The 21,285-nt window shown below is 42.9% G+C and overlaps 1 protein-coding gene across 4 annotated transcripts in view; it reads right to left on the reverse strand.

Moving 5' to 3' along the window:
* Positions 1 to 2,931: 2,931 nt before the first annotated feature.
* Grk5 (G protein-coupled receptor kinase 5) overlaps positions 2,932 to 21,285 on the reverse strand; it is a 225,251-nt gene continuing 206,897 nt past the window's right edge. For all 4 annotated transcript variants that reach the window (XM_041661152.1, XM_041661151.1, XM_041661154.1 and 1 more), the window contains 5 exons: positions 13,541 to 13,749; positions 11,158 to 11,295; positions 9,387 to 9,524; positions 8,800 to 8,931; positions 2,932 to 7,408 (listed from right to left, as the gene is read on the reverse strand). In XM_041661152.1, the coding sequence (XP_041517086.1) occupies positions 7,310 to 7,408; positions 8,800 to 8,931; positions 9,387 to 9,524; positions 11,158 to 11,295; positions 13,541 to 13,749 (716 nt within the window). In that variant the 3' untranslated portion in view covers positions 2,932 to 7,309. The remainder of the gene's footprint in view (positions 7,409 to 8,799; positions 8,932 to 9,386; positions 9,525 to 11,157; positions 11,296 to 13,540; positions 13,750 to 21,285) is intronic.

Genomic DNA, 21,285 nt, shown 5'->3' on the forward strand with positions numbered 1-21,285 from the left:
TCATTTGAAATGCTTCCCAACTGCCAAACACTGATAGATATGTTATTGGGTATATATACTGTATGTATGTGGATATAAGCATATGTGTACAGATGTGTGCATGTTGAAGCCAGAAGTCAACACTGGATGGCATTCCTCATATGTCAGTCACCTTGTTTTATGAGACGAAGTCTCTCACTGACTTGGAGATAACCAAGTAGGCTACTCTGGCTGGTCAGTGAACATCAAAGATGCTCATCTGTCTCTGTTCTTTACCACTGGAATATAAGTGGATGCTTCTGCCTAACCAGTTTTTCCAGGTGGGTTCTGGAAATTGAACTTAGGTCATCATGTTTGCACAGAAAGCACTTTATGAACTGAGTTATCTCCCTGGCCTTTAATAGACAGCTTGTGTAAATTATCAAAGTCCCTCTATTGCTAGTAAAAACAAATGGTTACTATACCCCTGGACAAATTAGGAAATTGAGACATAGAACAAGTATGCAACTTGTCTGAGCTGTCCCAGGTGCACAAATTGAAAAACTAGAATCTGAACTTAGACCTTGGAGTTATGGAATTTGCATTCTGAACTTATCATGGAGCAGAAAAAAATTTAAAATAAAGAAATAGTTTGCTTATCAACCACAGGCATAGACTTCAGAAAGTCAAAGGGCTTGCTGAGAAAATACCAGACCCCAAAGTTCATCAAGGCTTTGCTTGTGGATTTTGTTCAATAACATCACTTGATAGAAAACCCAGAGGCCACTTCAAATATGAGACTGGGATTACTACTTAGAGTGCACTGGCCGATGGTAGATAACTCTGAAGAGAATTATTTTCTCCTTCACCCTCTACTTTACTGCTGTGAAACAGCAGCAGCAGAAGTGATCAAGGGCAGGAGCCAAACCAGAAACCTTCATTACAGGGTTGGGCTCTTTGGAGTGGAGTTCTTCTTGGCTCTGTAGTCCAAGTTTCTGCTAAGTCGAAAGAACGTTTGTCAGTGGTTTCAGCAGAACATCATCTGAATAAACAGGCTGCCAGTTACCAGAGGGCAAGTATACCGCATGTTTGGCTCTAGTGTTGAGAGGATGCAGGGTGGGGATACTGACTGTGGAATTTTGATGCTTTCTCTCCTATCCCATACCCTTTGGGATATATGGCCCAAGTGGTAGATGCAGATCCCTTGGATTTCCCTGGGGACTGAGGAGGTGGGGTAGCCTGGCAGATATGTCTCAGACTTCTCCAGAGTAATCCCTAAACCTTTCCCCTACTCTATTTTTGTTTATATTGTAGAATTATCTAGAAGAAATGTGATATAAATGGAAGGAATAATAACATTAGCAGCTACTTTAAATTTTTTTAAATTATGTTTAATACGTGTTTGTGTATGCATTGATGCATATATGTGAATGCATGAGAAAGCCAGAGGCTGACATCAGGAATATTCCTGTTACTCTCCCCTTATTTTTGAGACAAGATCTTTCACTAAACCTGGAGCTTGAAGATTCAGTTATACTGGCCAGTGAATCCCAGGGATCTTCCTGTCTCCATCTCCCTGTCTTAACACAGCTTGCCACCAGGAAGCTACACCCACAAGGCAACTAAACCCAGGCCCGCCCACTATTTAGTTCAAAGCTCTGTTCATGGTGGTACAAGAGCCTCCCTTGCTGTGGTTTGAGAGTTCCTAGCACTCAAAGTTTCTTGCTTGTCACCATCTCAAGGGGTTTAGGTAGATCTCACCCAGAGCCTGACACTCCCTGGTGTCCCAGGAAGGGCTGGGTATGGGAGGAGAGCACCTCTCCTGGGCAAGACCAAATGGAGACCATTCAGTGCCCTCATCTACTGTGCACAGCTGTTTATAGTGAAGAGCATAATAGAGGTGTGGATCATCACTTCCTCCCACCTATCCTCCTTGTCTGCCCAGACAAAGTAGGGTAATGAGGTAGACAGTCTCGGTGGGCAGGGCCATGGGACCCGAGTTTCTTCCTGATATCCTGTCAGGAGGTTGGCTGTGGCAGTGGGCTTTCTAGATTGGTAAAAGTCTCCCAAAATAATACATAGCCTTCAAAGGGTTAGGGAAGGTTTCCACTATCTCTAGTGAGGTTCCTGTCTCTTGAGTTGGAAGGCTTCCTGTCCTTGGTCCCTCCACATTCTCTTGCAAGTCTTCACACATGATTAGCAACATGTACCTGTTGGTTGTTTCCTCAGTACTGCTGCTCAGCAATTCTTCTCTCATTCCAGGAAAGACAATGAACATCCCATTCCATTTCATTGCCAGGCAGCACCTACACAGAGCTTCTGTCTCAGTTTGTCTTTTCAATTAGGAAAAGTGTCTGCTTTCCAGGAGCCAGGGGACTAAAGTCTTCCACGGGGCATATGAACTCCAGAGCTCATGCTGGAAGACAGGAGCCTCAAGTATCCACTCTCTTCTGTGTCCTTCTGCTCTACCAAATGCTTGCTGGGGAAACACAGAGTGTGTAAACAAATGTGGGGACTGCCACTGTATTCACCCCATCTCAAAAAGAATCTAGAGTTTGCCAGGGGACCAGGTCCACCAGAGCATAGGCCTGGGTTCTGGGTATCCCATGTCCTCATGAAAGTTGAACAATGTTCTTTAAAGAGCCTGCCTCTGTGTAAAAGGCTCATCAGGCAGCAAGTATGGGTGCCTCCTGGCATTCCTGTCCTAGTCTACTTTGTCTCCATGACTAGAAACTGCTGGGTTTGTGTTCAAACTCTGATGACCTTGTAAGAGTTCTGCTGGCCTCCTTAGGTACTAACGTGATGGCAGTTCTTGGTGTGGTCAGTGCAAGGGCCAGATTTGGTTTGGGTGGAATCGACTTGAGAAAGGATTAACTGAGGGGCAATTACAGTCAGTATGAACATGTTTCAGGCAAGTATCACACAAACAAGAGGTCAGTGTTTCCACAGAAGAAAAGAAATGCAGTATTATATTCATTAAGGAATTTATTTATCTTTATAAAACAACAGTGGTTGTGGCTAGACATGGTGGCACTGTAACATAGTGGATGGAGCATGAGAGGTTCAGAGCAGCACAACAGAAGCTATTATCATTGAGAATAACCTCCAAAATGAAAACCTTTGGATACTAGAGTTATTATTCTAACAATGCCAGCAGCCACAATGCCCTTCTAATGGACAATATTTATTTGTGATCAATTATAGGAATGGTAGGTCAATAAACTGGAAAAATGCCCAATACCCAGCATCTTCCTTTAGGTGACCCAGCTTCTTTCCTAGGATGACCTAGCTTGTCACATGTTAAATCATTGTTCTGAGTCATGACTTTTCAGTCTGAGCCAGAGGAGATACTTTATGTGCCTGTGCAGGATCTGGCCTACATACCTGCCAGTTTCACCAGCTGGGTGGCTGGATGTACAAGCAGGTATAGAAAGTGGGCCAGGGTGGGGCTTCCCAACTGTAGTCTGGAGGAAGAGACTTTATACTGCTTTTCCATAGCAAAACCTACGTTAGAAGGTCCTATTTCAGGGTATTGGTTTATGAAGACACTTGGAAGGGGATGAGGATACAATCAGAAAAGAAAGCACACGATTGCCCAAGAGAAGATCCCAGTGTTGCTTTTTTCTTTCTCTTGGGACCTCTAGCTGTCCAAGAAGCTGCCATCATTCCCTTTGTCAAGGCTTAGAATGCCAGACTCCGGGAGGCTGCATGGCCTGCTCTGTGTTGAGGTTAGTGGCTCATTTAATTTGCTGGAAAGTAAAGCCAACCTTTCAAGAAAGTACTTGGTCCAGAAGAAAAAAAATAGATTGTAATATTGGGCTGAGTTCCTTGGAGAAGCATGGAAGCTTCCCAGCCTCAGCTTTCTCAAGGGGTTGGTCTCAGCTCTGAGGCAGACTCTCATTTTACTTGTGCCTCTGATGCAAAGAAGTGCCGTGCACATGTTCCCATGCGTGAACTCATCAGAAACATCATGAGCCAGTGCCTGTCAGGCATACATATGACTGGGGCTACCTATGATCTGGGTCTGTGTGGCAGGTTTCTTGCTGCCTGCCCTCCCAGAAAACAAAATATATCAGAGACCAGTCCTGTGGCTACAGCCAGGCTCAGCCCCTAGGCAGGTAAGTAAATTTGGAGCCTTGTGTTTTTAGTTCAGGTTCAAGAATGATTAGAGGATACACACCATCTTCCTGGAAGGTGAGGATCAGACATTCTTGATATTCTGGGGATGATATTCACAGTCCACCTTCTCCCTACTAAAGTGTATAACGGACAATTTTAAGTCGGAATGGTTACAGCAGAGACCACCCTACATACTGCAGACAGAGGCCTATTTCCCAAACAGCAAAAGCAGAGAAGCTTCTCACTCCAAATCAAGGGACATTCAGTTAGAACCATGCCACACTTGAAGCAAGAAAGGTTCTTCTGCAAAGAGTTCACGTGCACAACAGAGTGTCCACATACACTTTCTCCTGGACATGGCAGAGGGCTTATTTTCATTTTAAAACAAAAAAAATACCTTTAAAATGCAGCTATAGAAACAAAGGCAGGAGGAAGACTTAGTCAGGGAGGAGGGACACTTTTCAGGCACTGTTTCTTGCTATGAAGCCATGAGTAGGCCAAAACAAACTGAAAGACTGAAACATGTGTCCATCCCTGCCTCCCATAGGCACTCAGGTACATTTCAGTGCACTGGTCTTTCAGGACCTCATGATGCGAACACATGGTAGACAGATTTGTGTTTTCCGTTTAGCTTCCTGGCTATTCTTGATGTGGTATGTTCCTCTGTATGCTGTGAATATGTTTTATTACCATTGGTTAATAGAGAAGCTGCTTTGGTCTATGGCAGGGCAGAATATAGCAAGGCAGGAAATCCAGGCAGAGATACAGGAGGAAAGAAGGCAGAGTCATGGAGATGCCATGTAGCCACCGAAGGAGAAAGATGCCAGAACATTACTGGTAAGTCACAACCTCGTGGCCATACGTAGATTAATCGAAACGGGTTAAGATGTAAGAGCTAACTAGGAATATGCCTAAACCATTGGCCTGACAGTGTTGTAATTGATATAGTTCTGTGTGATTATTCAGGTCTGGGTGGCTGGGAAACAAAAGTGCAGTCTCTGTTCACAGATTCTTTGCTGAAAATGGACATTGCCTTGATTTTGAGGCCTAAGGAGAAACTTTCCTAACCGCTACCTATTTGACATGAGTTAAATGACTTTGGGTGGGGAAATAGGAACAAACCTGTGAAAAGGAGTCAGAGGTTGTGTGTGGCTGGGGCTTATAACCACACCAGAAAGATGACAATTCTTTTTTTCCTCAAGGAAGAAGCATGAGCAACAGCTTGAGGATCTGGAAGTACTGAGTGTCCTGCTCCCCAGCAGAACCTGGATATGGTCATTTGCATTTGATTCATATTCAGCCCTTCAAAAGTTCAGAAGCAGTCAAGGGGCCAGGCTTGAGGTTAATCATGCATCATAGAGCCTGGCTGTTTCTTCTCTCATGGTTAACTGACTTCAGGATGATTAGTCCCAAAGACCAGGCTCCGTTCTAGCAGTGAGCCCTGGAAGAGCTTGGAATCAAAGACATGAGACTAAAATGCTTGGGATTTTCCTCCTGACAGGCTGAAGTCTCAAAGCTGTCAGGTGCCTCAGGAAAACACATTCGGAATGGCCATACACACAGGCCTGGGGGATGGTTCTCACACTATGGGGCATCAGAAGGGTCTGAGCAGCTTAGGAAAGATGCATTTTTCATAGTAGTATGTACTTATAATCCTAGAATTCAGGAGGCTGAGGCAGGAGGATATTTAATTTGAAACCAGCCTGGACTACAAAATGAGATCATCAAGTATTGGCTTGGGGTGTTGTCCAGTAATCTGCATTTTAACAGGAGCTGATTCCAGTAGCACCTGGCTCACCCTGTAAGAAACCCCAGTAGTTGGTAGCTGAGACAAATTTTGAGGCAGAGTCTCACTCAGAGTCTCATCCTCCCAGGGGAGCAGTGAGACCAGCTGCTTACCCTGTCCTGGTGAGAAGGTGAGGGCCAATCTGTACCTTGTCACCTCCTGGGATTTCAGGGGCTGGACAACAACTCCCCGGGGCTGGAAAGGTAAGTCCATCAAATCTTCCATGAGTGACTTGTGCCTGTGACTTTAAGATGCCCAATTAGAACGAGCCTTTGGCCAAGATCTCCTTGGGAAGTGACAACAAGATTGTCTTGTTATTTCACCAGTACAAGTTTCTTCTTAGGCATCCCACTTGCCTAGAAAGATGACTTCCTTCATGCCACATGAGCCAACAAATCTGTGGGACCCCATGAAGGTGTCATGATATGGTGATCACTTTACTGACCTGCAAAGGCCTAAACAGGCATGGAGGTAGTCACTCATGATGGAACCCCCAATTCATACTTTTCCATAGTCCCATGGTTTGGAACACTTGGGTGTCCTACTGGTCCTTATTATCAGTATAAACTACTAAAAATAATATATAGGAGAAATCCCCAAATACAACAGAAATCTCTTGAAAACCACTGGCTTTAGCTGCCAAGATCTGCAGCGCAATGACTTGGGATTCCCTGCCCTGCAATGCCAGACACCCAACAGCAGGAGAACAAGAGAAGCTGCAGTGTCAAATGCCTGCCCATAGAAGTATTCTTACCAATGATGCCCCACCCCACAGAGAGTGCTTGGCATTTCATTCTGATTGTTATAAGTCAACAAGAGAGTGAGAGCTACACTGAGGAAAAGATCAGAGAGATGAATACAGGTAGATGCAATCAGGGCTTAAAAGGTAAAAGGTGAAACATTTTCTACATTTAATAAAAAACATTTTCTCTTCTGAAGCTCTGGAAGTCTAGAGCCACTTTTTTTTTTTGTAAAACCCCCCATTTAAATGGCTTAAAACACATGGCTTAAAAGTGGCTACACAGAAAATATACACCCTCAAAGTCTTGACTTTCAGTTAAATACAAATATACAAAATGTAAACTGAGACAATAGAGAAATTTACAAAACTTTCCTTTAAAAATGATAAAGACAAAATTCAGTTCTAATTAGGATGCTATTAAAATCCATGCAAGTTGCATATCCCATTGGGTTTCTATTGCAATATTCAACAAGGACAATTCTAGTTCACCCCAGCTTGGGGCCACCTTGAAAAGCAGACCTGAGTGGAAATTTCTTTGAGAAACTTGGAGGCTTGTTGTTGGGATGAACAGTATCCTATCCCAGTTCCCAGGGGAGCTCTCCTGGCTACCCAGCCATAGTAGAAGCTCCATCAGCTACAAGTTCCGCTTCCAAGTAGAAGGGTCTGAGCTGGTTCCACTTTGGACTTCAAGACCAGAGCTGAAACTAGCTGCTTCCAGTAGAGTTTGAACTGATGTGGTTTGAATTTATGCGGTGGTTACAACTGGTCTTAGGAGTGGGTGAACTCTTGGAATTGTTCTGATGCTGGGAAGAGAGAGGAATAGAATCAGTTCTTGGTAAATTCAAAGCCCATGGATTTGACACATTCATGGTGGCTCTGGAAGTAGGGCACTAGAATCCAGAATGTTCCAACCTTCTCTGTGTTTTGGCTTTTTGCATTCTCCCCAGAAGACCTGAGTTTACAGGCTGCTCCTTGAGCAAAGGGTTTTATCTGGTGCCCAGGAAGAGCCATGGAATTAAGAAATCCTAAATCTGTGAGCAGAGGAAAAGGGTGATTTCTTTCTAGAACTTGTAGTTTTACTTGATGGAACTGTTTAAACATGTCTTTGTATTATAAAAACACAAATATATCACAGTGTAGGATGTGAAACTTAAACTTGGCAGGGGGCAGACCCCATGAGTCTGAAGATGCTTCCTGCCCTGTGTCCCAGATAACAGATAGTCTGTGGGGTCACCAGAGGTGTGAGCTAGGGCTAAGTTCTTTGAGTCCATCAATCTCAGTCTCCTTAGCTGGAATGGAGCAATGGAAGCCCACACATGTGTTCACACTTCACCAGGATGCCCACAGGTAATGAGTCTCCCCCTCTCTTGGTACATGGGAGGTGCCTAAGATATGGTGGTAGAATGAATTAGTTATTGGAGAGAAGCTGGGGTATGGGATATCAAGTACACAGCCTAGGGCCTAATCCATAATGCATCTCTGTAAATAAGCACCTTTATTTTATCCTTGCTATCTGAGGGAGAGAGCTGAGAGTTCAGGTCAAGTGACCACAGCTGACCTAGGGGAGGAGAGACAAGTAGAGAAAGACTTCCAAGCTCTAAGATGGGAATCCTGAGGCTCCTCCTTCTTGAAGGGCTAGGCTGACTAGACACAGCTGCAGCTGCCTTTGTAGTTGTGGAATAGGGCTCCTGGGTTCTCACACTCTGGATTTTCAGATTTTCCCAAGGGCTGTTCTTTCATTTGGTCTATACCAATCCTTCCTTCAGGGATAAGCTTTGATGGAACAAAGTCTGTTCCCAAGGGGAAAATGCCAGCTAGTATGAGGGGATTGAACAAGGGAACAGTGTTTCCCAGTCTGAGGTGGGTTTGCCCTGCAGGGTGACCAATAGTGCTGATCACTGATAGAGGAGGTGCTAAGTTGTTTCTTCCTCTGTGTTTATTGGGCAGAGGTTGGTAATGCTTTTTCAACATCCTTCACTCTGTGGCACAGCCCTGTGATGAGAATCAGTTTCCCTGTGTCAACAATGCTGACATGGGACCCTGTATCACCAACAAGGGGTGCTGGGATTTTGGACAAGCTGACTAACAATTCCAGGCTACCAAGCCATACAAACAAAGGGCAGTCTGGATCTCTGGTGTGTGAAGTGGGCTGGAATCCCAGAGCTCAGGCCAGGTTGGCCAGGCTGACTCTCACCTGGCGCCTGAAGAGTCTATGAAACAGCCCTTTCTTTGGAGGTTCTGGAGGCTGATTTCTGTTCAGGTCTGGTGAGAGGGTACCATTGGGTCCAAACACATTCAGCTCCTTGAAGCATTCTGTTTCTATCATCTAGAAAGGCAGAATAGAAACAACACTGTCACCCTCGGGGGCCTTCCCTGAGACATTAGACCCTGCCCTACTGGCTCTGCCCCTTCCTCTAACAGGGCTTCTCTGCAACTTTTGGGGGTCTCCACTAAGAATATAACCCACCAGAGGCACACTCTTCCCCCTCCAAACAATCTCCTACAGCTTACTTGACCATCATCCATACCGCATTTGGTCAGCTGACTTACTCAATTTAATATATGTACTTTTAGAAGATGCCCCATTTCCTTCCATTTCAAGCAGACCTCTTAGGGAGGCACCTGGCTGCTGCCCACCTGTTCTCTCTCAGCTACCTTGTTGGCTTCCAACCCAAGCCCATCTGTGCTGCCTACCCAGTGACCCTTCTGTTGTTTTTGCACTTTCATCTTCTCTGACAACCCATCCCTCTTAGAGAAAAGCTGGTGGCATGCCCTGCCCACCTCATTTTGCCATGGGATTGGCACAGATCCTGTGGAGAACTTAGAGTAGAAGTCATCGTCCGTATGGTCCAAGTTGACACCTTTCACAGTAGAGAACTGCTCAATGTCCAGCACGTCCTTGCAGTACACAGCCCGGGGCTATAAGAGACAAAGGGCTCCATCACATGGGCCCTTCCTATGCCTGTCAGGTCCCCAAGCCTGTCTCTTAGGTTTTGATAGAGAACAGTGGGACATCTTCCTGAACTTCTCACCTTTTGGGTCCTCAAACCTGAGGTTCCCTCTCTCAGATCCACCAAGGGGATCTGATCCAAGTAAAATGAGAGCTGGGGACGCCCAGTCCAGAGTTCCTTTTTACCACTGCTTATTCACATAGACCATAGACCTGTGATCTCTTTCGAGACAGGTCCAAGAGGCTAAGAGGTTATCTCTGTCTTTAAGTTCGTGATCTCTGGAATCTCTGGGCACCTCATCCATCAGCTGCCTTGGCTGCTAGGAAGCCCACACCATCAGGAAGATAGCACTGTTTCAGAGTGTTATATTTTGGAAGAGAGGTGGCACTGGATACAGTTTGGGGTTTGTGGTCTGTGGGGATGCTGTGGACCCAGAACCAGAGCAAAACACAAGAGGGTTTTGACAAAAAGGGAAAGTGTAGTGATATTTCATTTGTATTTTAATAAATAAAGCTTGCCTGGAGGTCAGAGAGTAAAACAGCAGTAGTGATCAATCTTACAGACCAGGCAGTGATGACACACACCTTTAATCCCAGTAGCCACCCTAGTTTGCCATAGAAACCAGTGGTAGTGGTGCACGCCTTTAATCCCAGCACTAGAGAGGAATATAAAACAGGAAGAGACAGCTCTCAGACAGTCTCATTCTGAGATTCCTGGAGACAGGATTGCCATTTTGGACTGAGGTAGAGGTAAGAGCCAGTGGCTGGCTATTTTGCTTTTTCTGACTTCAGGTTGAACCCCAATTTCTGTCCCTGGGTTTTTATTAATCATGCTACAAAATGGTTAATAACTAGTTCTTGGAAAGGGGTCTTGAAAAGCTCTGATTTGTAATATTTGCCAATTGCTGTGGTGTCAATAGTCCCATCCTGGTCTACTGCAGGCTCTTGTCCTGACATTATTAAGCAGGGGGCTGGGAAGAGATGTGTACCACATCTGCCAACTTTGAAACAAGCCAGTTTCCAACTCCAATATTCTTGTACCTTCCGCAGTCCTTGGCTCCATCCTCCAGACCCCAACAAGGGTCCTCAATCTTGAAAGTACAGAGGCACAAAAAAGCCTTGCTGGGTGGGCCTCCTTTGTGAGTGTGAGCTAAACATGAGCCTGGGCTATGCAGACCCAGTAGAGCACCTTTAAGGAAAATCCTAATTTAACTGGACAGTAGATGCTCAGCTAAACTGAACTGAATGTGGTGGTCCTTAATACTCATTACAGCACTTTCCATTTAGGTTATCTCAATCTTCCATGTACTGGAAGGTTCAGGGAGGGGAGGTGTCTTGGACTGCACTGGACAGGTAAGACAACTGAAGGTTGTCTAGGTCTCCTACACTGGAGAAAGTACCTAAGTCTCTGAACAACCAATGTAGAGTTCCAGGGCTCACACCCCATCCGTACATTCTGACAACATGATTTACAGCCCTGTCACAAAATAGCCAGAGTGCAGTCTATAATGCTCCAGGAGGACAGCTGGACTCTCAGTCTACCAGAAAGCATGTCTGGGAAAGGTGAGTTTAGAGCTCCTAGGAGCAGTGGTGGCTACTCACATCTGGAATGAAGGGAGGGTCCAACATCCCAGCCTCCAGGCGCTTGAAGTTCATGTTCCTGAAGAAGGGGTGCCTCTTGACCTCAGCAGCCCCTTCCTCCTGGCAGCCCAGCCTCTGCTTCGAGTCTTTGGTGAGCAGCTGCAACAAGAGAATCCCATGAGGCCATGTGGTTGGGCCTTTCCATCTGCCCAGAGGACAGAAGGGCGAAGGAACATCTGTGGCTATAGCTCTCACAAGTGTCTCTCTTCTAGCCTCCCCAGTGCTGCCTCCTAGAACTCACAGTCTAGATGAGGAATTGAAGTGGCAGCAAAACAAGCACCAGATCACATCTTTGTAACAAATAAGGCATGTTCTCAGTTACCCTGTGGCACATTACCAGGCTGGTGGCTCAGATTAGTGCCCACACCTGGGCTTCTCTTTTTTAATTTGTTTTGTTTTACAATGTTTATTTATTATTATTGTGTGTGGAGATCAGAGGACAACTTTGTGTGGTCCGTTTTGTCCCTCTACCTTTCAAAGGTAGACTTGAATTTAGGTCACCAGGCTTGCACGCACACACACACACACACACACACACACACACACACACACACAAAAGCAAGCTTTACCTACTGAGCCATCTCTCTGACCCTGAGTTTCTCTTTTCCATATATAACTGAGCTATGTTCTCTCCATTCCAAGAAACACCAAAGAAGCAAGGCTATGAAGTGGCTGTCAATACAAAAAGCCTGTAAATGCAGCTCCACTAGTCCACAGTGCTGGCAGATGAGTAGCATCATCAAGGATAAGATGAAAGAAGGATGAGAAGTAGGGCTATGTTGCTTATCGGCTACTACCAGGCCAAGAATGATCCAGGAGACAAAGAAGTTAGATGTGGGGACTTCTAGACCTTAAGAGGCATGATTTACAGGTCTGGCATTTCAGTAGAGCAGAGTGTGTATTGCAAAGAAGAGGGTGTCTAAGTCCAGAATCCACGACCACAAGAGAAGACTTCTGGTGGTTCTTCCAGGTGACAAAGATGAGGGTTCAACCCTTTGTTTCTTTTCAGCTACAGACCAGAGTATAAAGCTTAGCCAGCATCTTTCCCAAAGTGGCCACAAGGGGGCAGAAGAGGGACATCAATGTCCCTAGTTACCGGAAGAGTTCCAGCTCAAAGACTGGGGTTGAAGCAGAAAGTTGGTGGGGGAGGGAGAAGGTGATATGCTGGGTGCCTCTGTTTTACTTCATCTGCCTGAGGCACCCTCTGATAGGTTTAATAAACAGACGAATGGCCAATAGCTAGGTAGGAGGGGTTAAGTGAGACTTGCAGGCAGAGACAGAACTCTGAGAAAGAATCTGAGGTCGGAGGTTTGCCAGCCAGACACCAGGAAACCAGATGTAAGATACTGAGGAGAGGTAATGAGCCACATGGCAGAATATAATTAATATAAACAGGTTCATTTAAGTTTTAAAAGCTAGTTAGAAAAAAGTTCAAACAAAAGCTGACAGTCTGAAGAAAGACCAGCTACAGTGGTAGTGGTGTTAGAAGTAGGGGTCATGTTTGCCTCATCCTCTCAGTATGTACATGTCCCTGTTGAGGTCTCTTGAGACCTGCTTCTTAGTATTGCTGCCCCTGACCTAAGACTGTGATACCTCCTCCAACGGCCTTGTCACACCACATAGATAGCTGAAGATGGCATAAACAAGCATCACTGGCAACCATCTCCCTACACCCTGACCTTTGCTGCCAGTACCTCTGGTACCCACTCTGTCTGCTGCAATGCTTCTCTGAGGTTGATTAATGGGCTGAGGGTCTATTTGTTGCATGCCATTCTTCATCGTGTCTTTTACACATGTCAGGGCAGAGGAACACTTCTTCTTCTTTTGGACTTGATCAGATGGCAAATCCAGTCATTCCCTTCCCATAGCACTATGACACAGAAGTGGCCAGACAGGGGTAGTTGCAGAAAACAATGATGTGTCTAAGCCCCAACCCAGACCCTGGGATTAACGTAGGAGTGGGAGATCACCTTTTGGAATTTTCAATTTAGTGTCAGGGGCCTGGTGCACCATAGTAGACATTGTCAACAAGGCTCGCTTTGTTAGAATCCAGAGCTGAGAGAAAAGGAGGTCCAAGTTCAAGAGCAGAAACTTGCTTGTGAACCAGCTTAGGCTATCATCCTCATCCTTTGCTTACTTCTCCACAAAGGATAGACCTTCATGGATGTTCACTCAATCCCCATTTCTTGTTCATGGGGTAATCCTGCCCAATATGCCAGACTTCCCCTAAGGCATATCTGACATCTCAGATCAAGGAGCACATGCGATTCTAGTGTAAGGGCTATACCACCCATAGATGTGTATTAATGTTCCTGTCCTGTCAGCCTGTCTGAGATGAGCTTACCATGTTGCAGATGGACTTGGCCTCTTCAGAGAACTTGGGGGAGTATACCTCTTCAGTCTCCAGCACCCGGCGATCCACTTCTTCCCGCTTAACCTTCTCCTTGCGGCCTCGAAACGGCGACTGGCCCTCAATCATTTCATAGATGAGACAGCCCAGACCCCAGTAGTCAGGGCTCAGGCCATATCGCTGGTTGTTCAGGACTTCTGGGGCTGAGGACAGAAGGAAGGGAGAAAATGAGGGACAATAGGCAGCAGGATGCAGCCCAAGCACACAGCCGGTGCTGCTCCTCATCTTAGCAGTACCCAAGGGTAATGTATTCACGCAGAAGGACTGGGGTTTTGGACTGGGGCTACCTTCTTTCAAAGCCCCAACTTCAACCCAGCAGGTGTGCAAATACCATTTTGTCTAGAAAGCCTTCCTGGACATGATGCTTCACTGTGCCCAAGAGCTCTGAAGGAGGTTTCAGAACTCTGATTATGGAGCAGGGAAATGTGTCCTCAGATAGAATACACACCACAGTTTTCACTACTTTGTCCCCAGTGACAGGTATGACTTCCACATACAGGATGCACTGCATACATATTTATTTCAATGGAGAAGGTACCCACCTAAATTAAAGATTCTATTCAATCTACCTGGACTTCTAATAATTTCTTGGGAGATGGGTTTGCTGTTCTAGAGCACCTCAGTTTGATTCCTAGCACCCACATGGCAGCTCAGGACTACAAGTGATTCCATTTTTAGGGGATCCAACAACCTCTTCTGACCTTTATGGGAACTAGGTACACAGATGGTACACAGACCCATACACATAAAATAATAAAAATAATAATTTTTAAATCCTTTATTGTATCTTTCCTACCACTCTGATAAAAATGACACACAGATTCACCACAGAAGCACAAAACAGTTACATGTCTTGAGGCCAGTCAGAATGAAAAGCACACACACACACATGACATGCACCAGTGGACACGTGACAGAGACTGTGTGAGAACAAAGCATTCAGAACTATGTCCAAAAGGAGAGCAATACAAATGTGTAAACAGATGTCCAGGCAGGCACTGAACAAGTGTATCTTTATCTCTTTGCTTATCTCCCCTTATGTCCATTGATCTCATCCATCCACCCATCCATCAATCCATCTATCATTCATCTACCCACCTATCTATCTATCTATCTATCTATCTATCATCCATCCATCTATCCCCTATCCATCTATTTGCCATATATCCCTCAGATCTCTCAAATATAACTATCAGAATTCACATGGTCACATACACACATACTCACACAAATATCCCACAGCTTGCCACGTGTTATGTAGTGTGAAAAAGAGCATCTAGTAGCAGAGACAATGCATTGAATCTCACACATCATCTGCAGGTACAAGCCTGGGTAGATGGCAACAGGTCCCTAGCCTAGAGTTTTCAGGGAAACCCTACACCCCAGAGTTACTGGGGTTACATATACACGGAATGTGCAAGGAAGCAAAAAATGTTCCTAACTGGTAGGAGATTCTAAGAGTTTAGCTCCAGGTCTACTCCCAGCATGTTAGTCTCGGAACAGGCTGAGAGGACGCAGGGTGGTCCTTACTTAGAACTATGCTTGGAAACATGATAGGCTCCTCTAATTTTAGAGCTCTTCTTTAAAAAAAAAAAAAAATTGCTTGAATTCAGGTAAGTGCCTAACTAGAAATTAAACTTCTTGTGCATACAGCATTAGTGTCCCAGTGCACATATGCAATAGTCTCTGGAACTCTCTGAATAACGTTCTGTGTGTTTTCTGTGAAAACAATCATATGCAAAACTGACTTGTTCTTGGCGATCTCCAGACACTGCTTTGTCTTTGCTCAGGGAGCGATGTGATTTCTCATCACATGCTACTAAAACTGCATATTTTGGAATATTGCATTGTATTCTTTTAGGTACAAGAAATTATTTCACCTTTGTTTGCATCTTAAAAACTGTTATTTCAGAATATTGGATATAAAAAATAATTTTCTGAAGAAGGAGTTATAAAAAGGTGACAAATAAATTTTGGTGCAAATTAAAAAAAATGCTTTTAAGTTATATATTTTTCTCCTCCCATCCTCCCTCCCCTTCTGCCCTCTCCCACGGTCCCCATGCTCCCAATTTACTCTAGAAATCTTGTCTTTTTCCATTTTCCATGTAGATTAGATCCATGTTTGTAACTCTTAGGATCCTCTCTGTTGTCTAGGTTCTCTGGGATTGGGAATTGTAGGCTGGTTTTTCTTTGCTTTATGTCTAAAAGCCACTTATGAGTGAGTACATATGATATTTGTCTTTCTGGGTCTGGGTTACCTCACTCAATAGATCCATCCATTTACCCGCAAATTTAAAAATGTAATTTTTTCTACTGTGTAGTACTCCACTGTGTAAATATACCACATTTTCCTTATCCATTCTTCAGTTGAGGGGCATTTAGGTTGTTTCCAGGTTCTTGCTATGACAAACTATGCTACCATGAACATAATTGAGCAACCTTTGGGTATATACTGGTATTGCTGGGTCTTGAAGTAGGTTGACTCCTAATTTTCTGAAAAGTCGCCATACTGTTATCCAAATGGGCTGCACCAGTTTACACTCCCACCAGCAATACAGGAGTGTTCCTTTTACTCCACATCCTTTCCAGCATAACTTGTAATCAGTGCTTTTGATCTCAGCCATTCTTACAGGTGTAAGATGGAATCTCAGAGTTGTTTTGATTTGCATTTCTCTGAGGGCTAAGGATGTTGATCATTTCCTGAAGTGTCTTACAGACATTTTAGATTCCTTTGTTGGGAGTTCTCCGTTTAGGTCTATACCTCATTTTTTTATGGATTATTTGTCCTTTTGAGGACCATTTTCTTGAGTTCTTTGTATATTTTGGAGATCTTTGTGTATTTGTTTGATGTGGGGTTGGTGAAGATCTTTTCCCATTTTGTAGGCTGCCGTTTTGTCTTGTTGACCATGTCCTTAGCTTTAAAGAAGCTTTTCAGTTTCAGGAGGTACCATTTATTAATTGTTGCTCTCAGTGTCTATGCTACTGGGGTTATATTTAAGAAGTGGTTCCAATGAGTTCAAGCATACTTGTTACTTTCTCTTTTATGAGGTTCAGTGTGGTTGATTCTATGTGGAGGTCTTTGATCCATTTGGACTTGATTTTTGTGCATGGTGATAGATAATGGACCTATTTTCATTCTTCTATATGTTGATATCTAATTATGCCAGCACCATTTGTTGCTTTCTTTCTTCCATTTTATATTTTTTTGCTTCTTTGTAAAAAAAAAAAGTGTTTGTAGGTGTGTGGATTGATATCTGGGTCTTTGATTTGGTTCCATTGTTCTTCCTGTCTGTTTTTATGCCAAAACCAGGCTGTTTGCAGTACTGTACCTCTGTAGTTGAGTTTGAAGGCAGGAACTGTGATGCCTCCAGAAGTTGCTTTATTGTATAGGATTGTTTTGGTTGTCCTGGGTTTTTTGCTTTTCCATATGAAGTTGAGTATTATTCTTTCTAGGTCTGTGAATAATTTTGCTGGCATTTTGATGGGCATTGCATTGAATCTGCAGAGGTTTTTTTTTTTTTTGTAAGATTGCCATTTTTACTATGTTAATTCTACCTACCTCTGGAGAAAGTGCTGTCGGAAGCACAGGGGAAAGGGGAAGTCGAGGAGGGAGCTACTTCCTGATGGAGACAAGAAAAGGGAAGGAATCACTCCCTGGGCATCTTTCAAAAAGATGGTGACACCAAAGAAGTGGGTCTTAAGACCTTCTGAGAGTGACAAGGAAGAGAAGTGGACAAGGTCAAGAGAGTCAAGTTGTCGTCCACAGAGAGAGCACAGTGTCAGGAATGCTGGGAGAAAGAAGGGTGGAGTCAGAGAAATGCCATGTAGCCCAACCAGAGACAGACGCTGGAACTTTAGCCGGTAAGCCACAGCCACGTGGTTATACACAGATTAACAGAAATAGATTAAATTAAGATGTAAGAGTTAGCTAATAAGAAGTTAGAACTAATGGGCTAAGCAGTGATTTAATTAATACAGTTTCTTTGTGATTATTTCGGGTCTAAGCTAACCGGGAGGCCGGGAACCAACCAGTGGCCTACCTTCCTCCAACACCTACCCAAGAGTGTGGGAGATCTTTCCATTTTCTGGTGTCTTCTTTAATTTTTTTTCTTCAAATATTTAAAGTTCTTGTCATAAACTTGTTGTAGGAGGCTGCTTATTGGTTCCTAGCTGCTCAGCCCCAAAGTAACCACACAGAAACTGTATTAATTAAATCACTGCTTGGTCAATTACTCAAGTATACTGCTAGCTAGCTCTTACATCTAGAATTAATCCATCTCCATTATTTTATATTTTACCATGAGGCTCGTGGCCTACCAGCAAGCTTCCAGCATATCTGTCTCTGGCGGCAACTCAATGGCTTCTCCTTGACTCTGCCTTCTTTCTCCCAGCATTCAGTTTAGTTTTCCTTGCTTAGCTCTACTTTTCCCTATCTCACAGGCCAAACCAGTTTCTTTATTCATTAACCAATAAAAGTAACACAGACAGAACTTCCCACATCATTTACCCTTTTCTGTTTAAATAAAAAGGAAGGCTTTAACTTTAACATAGTAAAATTACATATAACAAAATAGGTATCAAACAAGAATTATGATTACAATACTTATATCTACTTTATCTTTGATCATAAGTAAAAACTATAATTATAACTATCTATTCTTCAACTCCATCAAAGACTCCAGAAGGAGATATTATTACCTAAGTAAACAGAAAGTGCATTGTAAGCAACTTCCAAAACTCTAGAATTGACAGAGACATCTTGCTGTCTGGACAGTTACCCAAAGTTCTTCTGTATTGTTGGGGCATTCATCTTCAGCCTACAAGCTCATAGTATCTGGCAGACCTTTCCACAAAGCAGTAAATTTCAAAGACAGTTCCACCTATATTTGCAGTTTGTCAGTCACTTTCTTCTGTGTCCTACAGAATGTCTGCCAGGAACCCCGAAGAATGATCTCACCTTTAGGCAAGTTTAACAGTCATTTCTCCATGGGTCCTGCATGTCCAGTTCACACAGCATACCTTCAAGCAGTCCAGGCAAGAGCAGTTTCTTGCCCAATGACTAACAAACTCCATGAGGAGTCTCTTCAGTGCCCATCATCTTCTTGAAGTAATTGGTGCTGCCAGGAGCAGATGTGTCTCGTCATGAAAAGTCCTATGTTCTTAAACATTTTAAATGCCATATTCTGTAGTCTTTGAAAGGTTTGAAGAATGGTTATCCATCTGAAATACAACTCTGTACATCTAGAAAACCTAACTAAAATGACTACAAGCTTGACTATTATGGATAACTATTAACCTATATTTCTTAATTATACATTACATTTTTAAATGAGCTGCACAAACACAATACCTTAAGAGCAGAAATATATATAGTTTTCCCTGCCTAGCTCTACTCTACTCTATCACACAGGCCAAGTCAGCTTCTTTATTCATTAGCCAATAAAAGATACACATAGAAGGACCTCCCACATCAGTTTCCTCTTGCTTGTTTAGAGGGAGTGACTCCAAGATATTTTATGCTATTGTGGCTATTGTGAAGGGTTGTGGTTCTCTGATTTCTTTCTCAGTTCATTTATCATCTGTGTATAGGAGGACTATTGATTTTTTTCAAGTTAATCCTGTATCCTGCTACATTACTGAAAGTGTTTATGAGTTGTAGAAGTTCCTTGGTAGAATTTTTGGGGTCACTTATGTAAACTATCATATCATCAGCAAATAGTGAGAGTTTGACTTATTTTCCAATTTGTATCCCCTTGTTCTCCTTTTGTTGTCTTATTGCTCTAGCTAGAACCTCAAGAACTACATTGAATAGATATGGAGAGAGTGGGCAACCTTGTCTTGTTCCTGATTTCAGTGGGATAACTTTGAGTTTCTCTCCATCTGGTTTGATATTGGCTGTAGGCTTACGTATATTGCCTTTATTATGTTTAGGTATGTTCCTTGTATCCCTGCTTTCTCCAAGACCTTTATCATGAAGGGATGTTGCATTTTGTCAAATGTTTCCTCAGCATCTAATGAGATCATTTTTTTCAGTTTATATGGTAGATCACATTGATTGATTTTCATATGTTTAACTGTGCCTGCATCTCTGGGATGAAGGAGACTTGGTCATGTTGGATGATTTTTCTGATGTGTTCTTGGATATGGATTGCCAATATTTTATTGAGTATTTTTGCATCAATGTTCATGAGTAAGATTGGTCTGTAATTCTCTTTCTTGGTAATGTCTTTGTGTGGTTTGGATATCAGGGTAATTATAGCCTTATAAAAAGTTTGGCAATGATCCTTCTGTTTCTATTGTGTGGAACAATTTGAGGAGTGCTGGTATTCTTTGAAAATCTTGTAGAATTCTGTGCTGAAACCAGCTGGCCCTGGGCTTTTTTTGGTTGGGAGATTTTTGATGCATGTTTCTATCTTTAGCAGTTATAGTTTGTATAATGTGCTTATCTGGTCTTGATTTAATTTTGGTAAGTGATATTTATCCAGAAAATTGTCCATTTCCTTTAAGTTGTTCAATTTTGTGGAGTACAGGTTTTTGAAGTATGACCTGATGATTCCCTGGATTTCTTCCATGTCTGTTGTTATATCTGATTTTGTTAATTTGGATATTCTCTCTCTGCCTTTTGATTACTTTGGATAAAAGTTTGTCTATTTTGTTGATTTTTCTCAAAGAATGAACTTTGTCTCATTCATTCTTTGTATTGCTTTCTTTGTTTCTATATTGTGATTTCAGCTCTCAATTTGATTATTTCCTTCTGCCTAGTCTTCCTGGGTGAATTTGTTTCTTTTTGTTCTACAGTTTCTAGGTGTTCTGTTAACTCACTAGTGTTGGGTTTTTCCAGCTTCTTTTACATAGGCATCTAGTGCTATGAACTTTTCTCTTAACACTGCTTTCATTGTGTCCCATAAATTCAGGTATGTTGTGTGGTCATTTTTCTTGAATTTTAGCAAGTCTTTAATTTCTTCCTTTATTTCTTCCCTGAACCATTGATGATTCAGATGAGCATTGTTTAATTTCCATGTGTTTGTGGACTTTCAGGAATTAGTGTTGCTGTTGAATTCTAATTTTAAGCCATGGTGATCCAATAAGATACATGGCATTATTCCAACTTTTTTAATCTGTTAAGTTTGTTTTGTTACCTAGTACGTGCTTAGTTTTTTTGAGAAGGTTCCATGAGGTTCTGTTTGAACAGAATGTTCTATAGATGTCTGTTAAGTCCATTTGAGTCATATCTGTTAGTTCCCCTATTTCTCTGTTGATTTTTTTGTCTGACAGACCTGTCCAGTGGTGAGAATGAGGTATTAAAATCTCCCACTATTAGTGTGTGGAGTTTAATATATAATTTAAACTTTATAAATGTTCCTTTTACTTATGAGAGTGCCCTTGTATTTGGGGCATAGATGTTCAGCATTGAGATTTCCTCTTGATGGATTTTTCCTGTGACTAATATGAAATGTCCTTCGTTGTCTCTTTTGATTGATTTTAATTTGAAGTCTATTTTGTCAGATATTAGGATAGCTAACCATCTTGCTTCTTAGGTCCATTTGATTGGAAAAAATTTTCCCAACCCTTTACTCTGACGCAATGTCTGTCTTTAAGGTTGAGGTATGTCTCTTGTATGCAGCAGAAGGATGGGTTCGGTTTTTGTATCCAAACTGTTAGCCTGTGTCTCTTTATAG

The sequence above is a fragment of the Microtus oregoni genome, unplaced genomic scaffold (assembly GCF_018167655.1).
Source record: "Microtus oregoni isolate MIOR12 unplaced genomic scaffold, Mior012 000012F_ref0000307, whole genome shotgun sequence".
Taxonomy (NCBI): domain Eukaryota; kingdom Metazoa; phylum Chordata; class Mammalia; order Rodentia; family Cricetidae; genus Microtus; species Microtus oregoni.